Below are 12196 nucleotides of genomic sequence, written 5' to 3'. Positions count from 1 at the left end.
ACTTTGCCTGCATCTCTACACTCAATGAATGTATGACCGCAGAACATACTATAGAGTTAAATCAGGAAAAGCTTCTATTACATCATGGGAGTTTTAAAGAATTGGACCTGCTTATCTGCTATATGAGTAAGAACAACCACCACCAAGTCCCAATTTTTTTAAAATTCTCACACATTTGTATGACTATTAAATAAAAGGAGTCCTCATAAAAAAAAAAAAAAGCAGGTTTCTATTCTTTTGTTTTTCTGAAACTGCATTGGGTTTACATTACACTGCTGGTTCACATAATGCATAGCGGGGTCCTTTTTATTTTTTATTTTTTTGAAGAGTCAAAATGTACTGAATCAGTACCTGATTCATACTGTGCCAACCTTGATACACGTATCCCAGTATCGTGTGGCTTAAAAAGCAAAAAGAAATATAGATTTCATTTAGACCCATTATATTCATTGCCTTTGTTTTAAATATTTAATCAATCCCTTTATATATAATGACATTATGTTTTATTAATTCTGCATAACCATTACTGGCTTTCTTTATGGATCTTTCTTGATGGTAGAACAATAGTGAATGCCACGGAAAGACAATGAAAGGCAGATATATAATGTTCTATATGGTTAAAGTCCTACATCAGCATTAGCTAAGAGACTAAAATGAACACATTTCAAGCAGGTTCCATTCAGTGTCATGGTTTATGCTAATTATCTATGTCAGTTCTATTAAAACCATTACTCATAGCACTGCATAAAGAGAGTATAAGAGTGGCACACACAGAGGAAGGACACAGACCACTGTTAAGAAATATTCATTTGTATTCAACTAAAGAGGAAGTTATACAGTCTGTAAAATGTCATTATTGCATATTGATGCAGTCTTCCAAATATACAGTTGTACAAATTATTTAGGTCGCATTTAAATTCGTATTTTTTTTTTTAAGGTTTAGATTCAGAGAAGAAAGTGCTAATTTAACAAGGTGCAAATCTCTTAAATGGTGGTTACAGGGACAAAAAAAAATAGAAAATTTCAGCATGTTATAACATATATTCAATATTATGAGTCTTTTAAAGGGCCATACACTGATATCACACTATAGAGGTGATACAGTTAAAAAAAAAAAAAAAAAAGGATTCAGGAGGAAAAAAAAACAAAACAAAACAAAAGTGAAAAATGGAAAATAAAAAATATCTGTAGATATTGCCCAAATTGTCCTCTCCGCTCCTCCCAGGACCTCCTATTCTCTACCTCCTTTGTTACCTCCTCCCATGCTCGCCTCCAGGACTTCTCCAGAGCCTCTCACATCCTCTGGAACTCCCTGCCCCAACATCAGTCAGCCCCTACCCTGTCTGCCTTTAGGCGATCCCTGAAAACTCAGTTATTCAAGGAAGCCTACCCCATCTCCACCTAAGAACTGTACCGGAGCCACACCCATCAGATCATCCCCCGCAGCTACCAACTTTTGTATCACCTTCCCTTCCCTTTAGATTGTAAGCTCCATGAGCAGGGCCCTCCTGTGTCTTCTGTATTGAGCTGTATTGAAACTGTACTGTCCCCCCTCAACATTGTAAAGTGCTGTGAAAACTGTTGGCGCTATATAAATCCTGTATAATAAAAATGAAGATGAAATGATGGGGCAAATGGCAAAGATATTGAAGAATAAATAAAAAACAGAATAAAAATGTAAAAAAAAAATGGTCATGACAGATAAATTTGCTGGTTGAACAAGTGCAAAACAAGTCTTTGCTATTTAAATTAACATACAAAAGAGTGTCACATTTGCCTACTAACCCAGAATACCTGTACTAAGAACATTAAATAAAATTTTCATTAAAGACAGTGACATATAGCTTAGCAGTAATACAAAATTATTTCTCCATTTACACACGCTTTAACATAGGAAATTTTTTTTTGTTTTTTTTTTTTAGGCTCTTGTTACTGTAGCAAAGAAGAATTCAATATCAAATGTTTTCAAACAATTTCTACTGCACAATCTTTCTATAGGTGTCTACGTACATATATAAATTGGAAAAAATAATAAGACAAATCAGAATAATGCATTGCATATCATTATTTACAATAAAGAAAGGAAAGGTTTTGGGCTCAATATTTTCTTATCTGTAAACAAATTATTGTTTGTTGTTCATGTTTTACGCTTTATGGCCATTAAGTACAATTTTTCATCCGTTTTCCACTTTTTACAGCATCTCACTGGTTTAAATGACAGCTTGGCATTTTTCTACAGATTTCTCTGTTGGATGGTGGTTGGTGCTAGTGCCAGTCAAACGTTTGATTAACCATTGTGTAGAACCTTTGATTATGTTCTCTGAAATAAGTGTAAAGTTGCTCCAAGACTGTTTCATTTACTATAGGATGAGGGCGCCCTTTAGACTCATGCAAACACCGTTCTCGACCATCACTTCTGATGCAGTAGAACCCCTTGGTTTGGTTAAAATAAAAGTTTGAAGAGACTATTCTAGGAGGGAGATCAAGGAACCTTTCCACCTTCTGCAGTTCTGTGAGAGGTGTTTTAATTAAAGTATTTCCATCCACTATGTGGATCTGATTTAAACTGAAGTATTTCAGCCATCTCTCCATGTGTAGATCATACAAGCTCCTTTGGATTGCCTTATATTTGGTATTAAGTGCACCATTTTTAATCACGATACCCTCAAAAGGCTGCACTGGCTTGTGGTTTTCCAGCCTGTTGTAATAAACTTGGGTATAATCCGATATGACCCTCTCCGTAGGGTCTCGAAGAATTAGAAGCAGCTTAATTGAGCTGTTCATGCTATGAATCCTTTCAGCAGCCAGTGGTGATGTAAAATAACCTGGAGTTTTCTCAATAGTAATTTGATTTTCAAAAGAGAAAGGCATAAGGTTTCTGTACCATTCAATCCCTTTCACATAGTTTTCATCCCAGTCAAAGAAATGTACTTCAGTAGCAGCTACCACAATGTTTGGGTGTATGTCCAGCATTTCCAGCAATGCCCGGGTCCCACCTTTCCGAACGCCGACAATGATTGTCTGAGGTGTCCGGCGGATTGTACCTGGAGGCTGGGTGGAGTAATGTTCAGTAGTATTGCCGAGTTCTTCAAAGGATAGGGAAGAATTTGATAGAGGTGGAAAATCAAGAGGAACTGGCTGACACGGGGTCAGTAGGAGCAGCACGGCAACCAAATATACGGCCATGTAGAGAGAGTTGGACAAGTCAGTTCCAAAAGCTGACCCTCTGTAATCTCATGTGTATTTGGCAGTATTGCAAGTGAAGAGCAGAGGGTTAGAAATGCTATCCAGTACCATCTGTTGAGTAAAAAAAAAAGAACTTTAGAATTGAATTTACATACAGTGACACTTGCATACCAGACAACATAAGGGTGATGTGTGATAGTGGTAAAGGTACCCATACTTGGGCCCCATGAAAGCAAGATATTGAAGCACTATGGTTACAGTTGGTCTTTGGGTGTTAACAATTGTACGCTTTGCACACTACTGTGACAACGTTGCCACTCAATCTCATTTATTACAGTGATAACAACACATGGTCTTTTGAAAATTCCAGTTTAGGATTGTTCATTTTGATAAAGGGTGTCCAAAGGAATTTATTTTATTCCATATTTAGACAAATGGAGTACAAACAAAAACAACAGGTCTAGGATCATTTTTATCTAAAATCTATAGTGATTTTAAAGTGTATCTAAAGCCAAAGCATTTTTTGTTGTGGATTGATTGGTGATGTGTTAGAATCTTTGTCAAGCTGTTATAGCCTGCTGTACCAGTTAGGCAGATTCACTGTTTCTATATGTCCTGGTGACCAGAGATGGGAAATATTCAAAATTTTTAATAATAACCAGATCAGCAGTAGAGGTAAAATATTCATTACATCGGGTTGATGATGTCATTCCCTCCCTCTTGTGACAGTGCAAAGGCCTGGTGATTGGTAGCTTAGGGAGTAGACCCCATCTGTCCCCATATCCAAAAGAAATGGGTATTTATGGGGGGCCTCTGACAGAGGGGTGAAGACGAGTTTAAATGGGTATGGGATTTAAGGAGGCTCTATAGTTTTGCCTCAAAAATGGACAGCATCTCTTAAATTTTTGGAAAAGTATAAGATCTCAATATATATAGCAGCATAAAGCTTGCTTGGACCCTTAAATGATCTTCTTTTCACACATCTACCATTCCTTTACAGAGTAGGAGGAATTATTGAAAAACGCCTTGTTACTTTTATTCATCTTGACTTTATCAGCCAAGAAAAACAGACTGCTGCATAAAACTTGGTCTGATCTTTTGACACAGAGACCTGCCAATCATTCTCATGCCACACACAGGGACATTATCACAGGATTAGCCCCCTGAAAACATACCGCATTGTCATCCTATTCACGAACACCTTTTTCCTTATAGTTTACATTTGGATACTTCACAATGATTTAAAATGTAAAACAAAGTATTTGAACCATGATCCCTTAACTTTGAAGTCTTGTTCCTATTCAGAATGCCAAATCAATTTGATAAAAGTGAAATTGGTCTCAATAGAATTCAAAGTGATTGACACGTAGATCAGTCTCTGCCTTTAATTTATTCTCTACTGCTTCAGGGTTATTCTTCACTTCAATTAATCTCACTTAAACTATTGCTTGAGTAATATAATCATGCTCAGTTTTGGCTAAGTGGCTTGACATTGAGCCAGAGTTCGTCTCTTGGAAAATAAGAGGACTTTCATATTTTCCGAGGGTTACTGACCGCCCTGTACATTTACAAGAGGTGTCATGGCCAACAGTTAATTAGCAAACCAGACTGTTGGCCAATTGCTAATTATCATCAAGAAAGTGACTGATTGCCAGCTGTTTAACAAGGAAAATCGGAAGACTTTAACCTAAAATGGCATCAGTTAATGAGCTTGATGTGCTAAGGAGATATTTGAAGTACTGCAGATAAATAAGTATCTAAAGCTAAAAACTTTTTTTAAGCTTTGGCTAGAGTAAGATAGATTCTTGTTTTCAGGAAGCTATGCAAAACACCTTCTCACCAGCCATGATCTGTTAGCACTGTATGGAGATGTGCAGAGACCCAGTGTTGACACCACTGGTTTAATACAACGCACAAGATATTTGATGAAGACAAAAAGGTTTTTATTAACTCCTGTGCCCAGCAACCCAGACAGAATCATTGAGGCTGTTGCCACAATTTGACTTCTACCAAACATGGGCACGTAGGGCAGCCCATCCATTCAGGCACGGAACATGGAAAATAATTCACTGGCTCTTTTCCAAAAATAATAGCACAATGCAGTTTGGCACGCAATAACATGTATGTTTGCAGATGCGTTGACATGCCATTAACAGTTAATGTCACCACCGTGTGTCTGCTAAAAGGGCGGCATGTTTCTCTGCGTGTTGGGAAAAAGCACAATTTGGCACGCATTTTCAACATGCAGAAATCTGAACCTAGCTTTAATATAGATGCTTTACAGATTTTTTTTTTATATATAAGACGTTATTATCTGTATACAAAATGAAATTAAAGAGACTGTATGTTAATTTGTTTGTTAAAGAGACTGTATTTGTTTGTTAAACAGACTTTCTGCCTTATTCAGGGCAAAGCAACAATGTAAGTAACAATTGGAAGCTTACCCACTTATACTCCCTTTTGCTACGCTTCTTAGCTGCTCTGTTCTGTTGGAGTCAAAAGTGTGTAAGCTCTATATCATTGGTGTTGGAGCTTACCCAAAGTTGATGACTTTCTCTCCTCTCTCACATGATGGTGTTCTGGCTTGGCAATTTGCTGCTCAGACCAGGACAATGCATTCTTGGAGGAGGTCACATGCCCTTTACCATACACAGAATGTGGAACTATGCTCACCTCCCCTCCAGTAATGTGATGTCTGTGAGATATCTTGGTGGCAATTCCTTTACAGCTTCTTCCAGGTTCATGATTTCTAGCTATCTTAATTGACCAACCCAGGATGATGTAACTGGGAGCACATGGGAGCTCATTCATTCCAGCGGATGCTGGAATTTTTTTACTGAGCTGCGCATGGGCAGCTTAGTGTAGAGTTCAGAAAGTTAAGAAGAAAGGCAAGAATCTGTTTTTGCAGAAGAGACATAAAATGTGTTGTCTGCAATTAAAAATCTTTCTTTTCACAATTTCCTAATTTAATGCTAAGCGGGGAGAGCAGCAAAGGTGAGCATAAAAGGGTCGAGGGGGTGAGCTTTTAAGAGACTCTCTAAACAAGACACAGTCCTGCAGTTTTTAATGTGCAATTAAATTTTGTAGATATTAATTAACATCAATTACTGAAAATTGTAGATAGACGACAGTGCATTCAAGGCGACCTAAGATAATTTTGAACACAGGCATTCAGCAAGAGGAGTGGGAAAATATTCATTAATCAAGAAAAAATAAGCGTCAATGTACTTATAATGTATGCAGCAGGTTCATTAATTTGTGGCATTTATCAACATTTTTCAATCCAAAAAAAATCTTCATTTCAGAAAAGGTTGTATTAATTGGGTTCACATTTATTGCTTGCATTATTCTCTCTCTGGTTATACTATCAATGTTTGTAATATACATGCATATAATAGTCCATTATCAAAAACAACTGCATGACTTTTCATGTGTTTTTCTTCCTTTCTAATACTGCTCCCTTCTAGATGATATTAATTTTTAAATTTAAAATTAAATTAATTTAAAGATTTCCTTTAAATGACTGTGAGATAGGAAAATGGAGCCTTTCAAGCCTTGCCATTTAAGAGATAGAATATCATTACATGGGAAAACAATATGATTCATGAAAATTGTTAGTTACGAAATTATCGCATGCAAAAGAATGAGGATTGCACACCTGTGAAATATCCAGGTATGTTATTCAAACTCTTTTAGGAGAAAATTGTTTGGTAAATTATCATGACTTTCAATGCTTAGTGAAAAGATCGCTATAGAAAGCTGTTAAAGGCTGGATTTCTGCAAAAGGTGTTGACTGACATGATGCCTAAACATTTTAAAGTCTTCAAAATTCTAAGCCATCATGCATTACATTTATCATATTTAAAGCTCCCCTATGCTCGCCCCCCCCCCCCCCCAACTAAATGTTGATTTATTAATTCTCCCAATTAGTTAATTTTAAAAACTAAAATTTTTTTATTTTAAAAACTAAATGCCAAGAATACTTACCTTAATCAGTGGTCATGTGATAAGCCATGTCCTGCATCCTCCCTTTTCAGGTGCCCATGCTGCTGCATGGTGATGTGGGCCTTTCATTGACACAGGTTTTCAAGACTCCATTAGACATGGACATAGACAACATGGTGGCAACAAGACTGGTCAGTTGTGAGCCCAGACTACAGTTTTGGATCCCCATAGTCAGTGGAAGAGGCGATGTGGAGTCAGGTAGCCACGTTAAAGCAGGGTCGGGCATGCAAAAAAATAAACACTTAGTGAATAGGTGGAGGGAATAGGCTAGATTATTTTTGGCTGTAGATGTACTTTAGGAAACTTTCAAGCAGAGGTTGTGCCACATTTTATTACTTAAAAAACCTATATGATCTATGACTAGGAATGCCCAAACTTTAGCATACAGCTGAATGGACCAGCTATGTCTCCATTGTCAGCTCTTGTCCCAATTAACCAAAAAACTTCCAATACAGACATCCTAAAAACCTGTCAGATAGATGCTACAATAGTCTGGTGCAGTATAGCACATGGTATCAGGTGGCACATCGACAAGAAAAAATTATTCCGTGTGATCATATTTTATTCACACGTACACTGAAGATTGCTTCAAAGTAGAGTCTCCAGCTGAGACATTTCAAATAACTCTATATATTCTAAAACAGGAGATATCCCATGACCTTCTTTCTCATCGGGGCACAATATATTGAGTCTCCGGCATATTAAAGTGGAAAAAGGCGGACAGATTTGAGGCTACTAATTTCCATCTGACAAGACTCATACAAGCAACTTGCTGACAAACAAAGTACACCTTCAGAGTTCTCAACTGAAAGATTGCCTAAAAGAAGCATTTCCATGAGATTAATTTATTACATGCAATTCCTTCTGAAAGTGGAAATAAAGTCTAAAAAAATAATTCCTATTTGGAGTTTTTTATTTTTATTTTTTTGCAATAAAGGCTCTGTACATCTCTTCTGCCCCCCAAAAAAGTCCTACTCCTCTTTTGTGTGCACTGCCTGTGGCATATGCACAATGCACTGTACACTCCGATATAATGTCTAGAGTGAAACTGGGTCCTGGGATAATCTAACTCCACCATACGTATAGGAATTATATCAACAGTGTCTCCCAAATGGCTAAAGAAAGAAAATGCTGGATGTGGAAAAAGCAGCTGAGAGCAGCAATGGGGAACATGGACCTCTCACCGCTGGAGAAAGGCAAAAAATAAGAGGAAAGTTTGCCATAACTGCCAAGTATGCCATGTATTCTTACACATTATGGTGAATGCTCATTGGAACCCATCAGACAAGGTTCTGCTTTATAGTAATCCTTTTATAACTAAATGTGAAGTGGCAAAATAAGTAACATACAAAATCCATAGGTGCATGTACCTTACAATATCCCTGAAAATCTTGGACGCTGACTCACGCCCTCCTTAACCAATAGTAGGTAGTCAGTTATGAGAGTGAGATGCAGGCTGCCATCGATGACCTATAGAAAATAATAGTTGCTTTCTCCTACAGAAAATGATAGTTGCTTCATCCTACAGAAAATGATAGTTGCTTCCTCCTACAGAAAATGATAGTTGCTTCCTCCTACAGAAAATGACAGTTGCCTTGTTGTTCCTTGTTTCTACACTGACAGTCATAGACCTGGAACTAGCATGCACACAGTGAAATCACAACTGCTAATCTGCACATGTTATGTATCAGTGACTCAAGGTACTGTATTGAAGCCAGACGATCAGCATCAGTTAGGTACCTAACATTTTCAGAAGGAGAAGTCTGAGTTGGAAACCTGTATAAATCTCTGTAGAGGCTTCTTTTACATGCATTAGCTGGCCTCTGTGGTCGAAAGTGAAGCGTGGGAGAGAAAAGGTCAAATTCGAGTTTTCCCTTATGAAGCACAAATTTTGCTTAATAAAAGTAACGTACATTTCTGCGCATACAGTATATATTTCATTATGGTCAGAACTAAACAATAAAAAAAATATTTAGTCAGGTAAATTTTAAATAATACTTTTTTTTACTTTTACATCAGACATTTATAAAAAGTATGACAGAGGTTAAAACTTTTCTTCAGACAAGAAAAATTAAGGAACTGTAAGTTTAAGAACATTGAGCACTTCTGGCTAGTGGGAAGTGCAATCTTAGCCTGACAGAACAGACCTGCAACTGATTGAACCATATACCTGCAGAAGCTTTCAATATCTTCTGGTTTGATCAAACGCGGAACCATCTGATCAGGTTACGTTTCAGAACCTCATGGTGTTGACTCATTTCAGCGGGAACATGGGGGAACACAGTTCTGGTGTTCTATCGAACAGTGTTCTTAGTCGAAAAATGCCTCCGCTTGGCTGCGCATGCGCAGTATGGAACGGCGCTCCCTGCTGATTTCCTGATCAACTGTTGTGATGGCGTGAAGAGGCTTACGCATATCATAGGAGGCAGTATTCGATGATCTACTAAGCGCCAAGGGAGAATGTAATGCTATTGCGGGGCGGGTTGTGGGAGTCTTGAAGGGTGGGTTTTGTGTGTTTTAACTTGCCCTTAGACACAGCCAAAACACCCCGTTTATTACACTGAACCCGCCGTGCAACAGACAGAAAATACGGCATTCAATACAGGCAAAACCCGCCCCGCAACAGCGAGGCAGAATCTGCCAAGTATATTCTCCCTTCGCTGTTTGGATAGCGTAGAATAATGCCTCCGATGATCTGAGCATGCACTGTGTTGATGTCACGCCAGCTGATCAACATATCAGCTGGAGTGACGTTTGTTACTGCGCCTGCACAGACCCATCAGAGGCATTTTTCGACAGGGGGGGGCATTTCTCGATAGAACACCGGCACATCTATCATTGAATGTATGTAATAGCAAGGGGTACTGGGGTGTGCTAGAGGGTAAAATTGATTCTGGTTGCTGTAGGATCTATTGTTACTGGAAGAGAACTATTGTCCCTGGGAACCATCTACTTTTGAAGGAGGAGTCTATTGTTGCTGGCTGCTGGAGAATCTATTGATGCTGGCTGCTGGGAGATCTATTGTTGCTAGGCTGGATCTATGGTAGCTGGGGAGGGTATTTTGTTGTGAGGGGTCTGTTGCTGGGCTAGATCTATTGTTGCTGTGATATACTCTTGCTGGGGGGTATTTTTTGTGGGGCAGTCTGCTGTTGCTGTGGGGAACTATTATTGCAGGGGGTCAATTGTTGGCCCTACTACTGTTGCTGGAGGGGTGCATTGCTGCTGGCTGCAATGTATATATTTTACGGCTTTTCTTGCTATCACTAACAAATTCCATACAAGTTACTTAGCACCCTAAAATTGTACTTTCTTCTGTATTCTCTAAAAGGGGCAGAACTGGGAGGTGGGCATGGGGTTGAACCAAGGGACAGTGCTCAGAAGTGGGTAGGAAGCTGAGAACATGGGTGGCTCAGGGGGTGTTCCTGCACCCATTCTCCGAGAAAAAAATCCCTGCCGATGGGCCAATAGAAAATGTGAGGAAATTGTTTAATGGTAAGTTCCAACACTACGAGAGGGTGTTGGAGCTTTGCCCATTTAGGGACCATCATTCAAGTGTACTAAAGGATACTGATAAGCTGCATCAGGTACAGGTGCTTGCACTTCATACTTGTCATAAGCCTCCAATCGTCTTAAAGTTACACAGACAGCAGTAGAGGTCAAGTCATTCCATATATATATAAAAAAAAAAAAAAATCACATGTTCTGTTTCTCATGAGAGTGATGGTTGTCCTATATAAGTATATGCACAAAGCTCAACATCTTTCCAAATGTTTGTTTTCCGTTTCCAGCAGCCTGTTATGCATATAAATAACTAACACTTCCATAGAACAAGCAAACAGCTGAAATTAGCATTTATAATTATAACATCAAGTATTTATGATTTTGTATTAATTAATATTTAAACACAAACATGGTACGCTCATCTGTTAAGCCGCAATTATTTTTTTTTTTTACATTAATCAAAGCTAGAAGGCTGCTAGTGTTCAGGAAGTAAAAGGTCTTCAGGGTCCCAAAAGGCGATGGAAACCATATGCTATAATATTTGGGTCAGAAGTTCTGTCATCAAATGTATATAGCACATCAATGAAACTTTTAGAGGGAAAGCATAGTTCATGTCCAACAACAGCATATTTTGCATTATGCATCATATTGGTATGGGAACTAGGTGAACTGGGAAATTGAGCTTCTGTTTTATTCCAATTTGTCTGATCTGTAATTTTTGATTCCTAAATTATGTATGTCTTTAAAGAAAGATCTACAGTATATGCAAACAGTAAAGTAACTCTGCTGCTAAATAAAAGTTTAAAATAAATTGTTCCCTGCAAAGAAGACATGGAATAGTTACTTCTCCTGCTTCCATCAAATCTCTTCACTAGGGAAAAGAAACTACTAGCTGAAGATCTTGCAGAATTTAACATGCTGGAGACGGTCCCATTCCTGGTCTCCCTTCTGCACCCAGTGGTTTTGTCTGCTGGCCCAATACCACTACTGTATTCTGTTGTGATGTAGGAGCCTGCAGAATGAACCACGGCATGTGGTGGGGATCTAGAAAATCAATTTACCCTGAAATGTTAAATTCTGCAATTCACTTGACGTAGAGATTGGCAACACAGGTAGCAGAAGAGGTGAATATTTATTGTCACTTTAATAATTCACTTTAAGGACTACCAAAAAGTTCTCAGGATCTCTTTACCTGTTCTCTTTACCTGTGCATGGGTAGGCCAGTTGCACATAGATCACCCATCCTCGCACCACCTCCTAGGACACCTCCTAGTATTGAAGGGCATTGAAGTATCACTTTCCAAATTGTGTGACTGATATGTAGGCCTGGTTTTAGATACAAACTTATATAAACATGTATAAGATACATGATACATGTATATGATACATAGGGTTGGCATCTTACAGTATGTCTAAAATTCTTGCAGTCAAAAATCGGCTTAGCATAAATCAGATAATATAATTAATACAAAAAAGGTCTCTGCTAGAACTCTAAAAAAAACCT

At 38.2% G+C, this 12196-nt stretch overlaps 1 protein-coding gene across 1 annotated transcript in view; it reads right to left on the bottom strand.

Moving 5' to 3' along the window:
* Positions 1-794: 794 nt before the first annotated feature.
* The window catches only part of LOC143930701 (heparan sulfate glucosamine 3-O-sulfotransferase 1-like), a 282363-nt gene continuing 270961 nt past the window's right edge, over positions 795-12196 (bottom strand). The window contains exon 3 of the mRNA XM_077455238.1: positions 795-3297. Within this exon, the coding sequence (XP_077311364.1) occupies positions 2266-3186 (921 nt within the window). The 5' untranslated portion in view covers positions 3187-3297 and the 3' untranslated portion in view covers positions 795-2265. The remainder of the gene's footprint in view (positions 3298-12196) is intronic.

Source organism: Lithobates pipiens, unplaced genomic scaffold (genome assembly GCF_037356315.1).
Source record: "Lithobates pipiens isolate NorthernLeopardFrog02 unplaced genomic scaffold, aLitPip1_a1.2 Scaffold_25, whole genome shotgun sequence".
In the NCBI taxonomy this organism is placed as follows: Eukaryota; Metazoa; Chordata; class Amphibia; order Anura; family Ranidae; genus Lithobates; species Lithobates pipiens.
The sequence above is the reverse complement of the archived record's forward strand: the minus strand, read 5'-3'. Positions and strand labels throughout refer to the sequence as shown.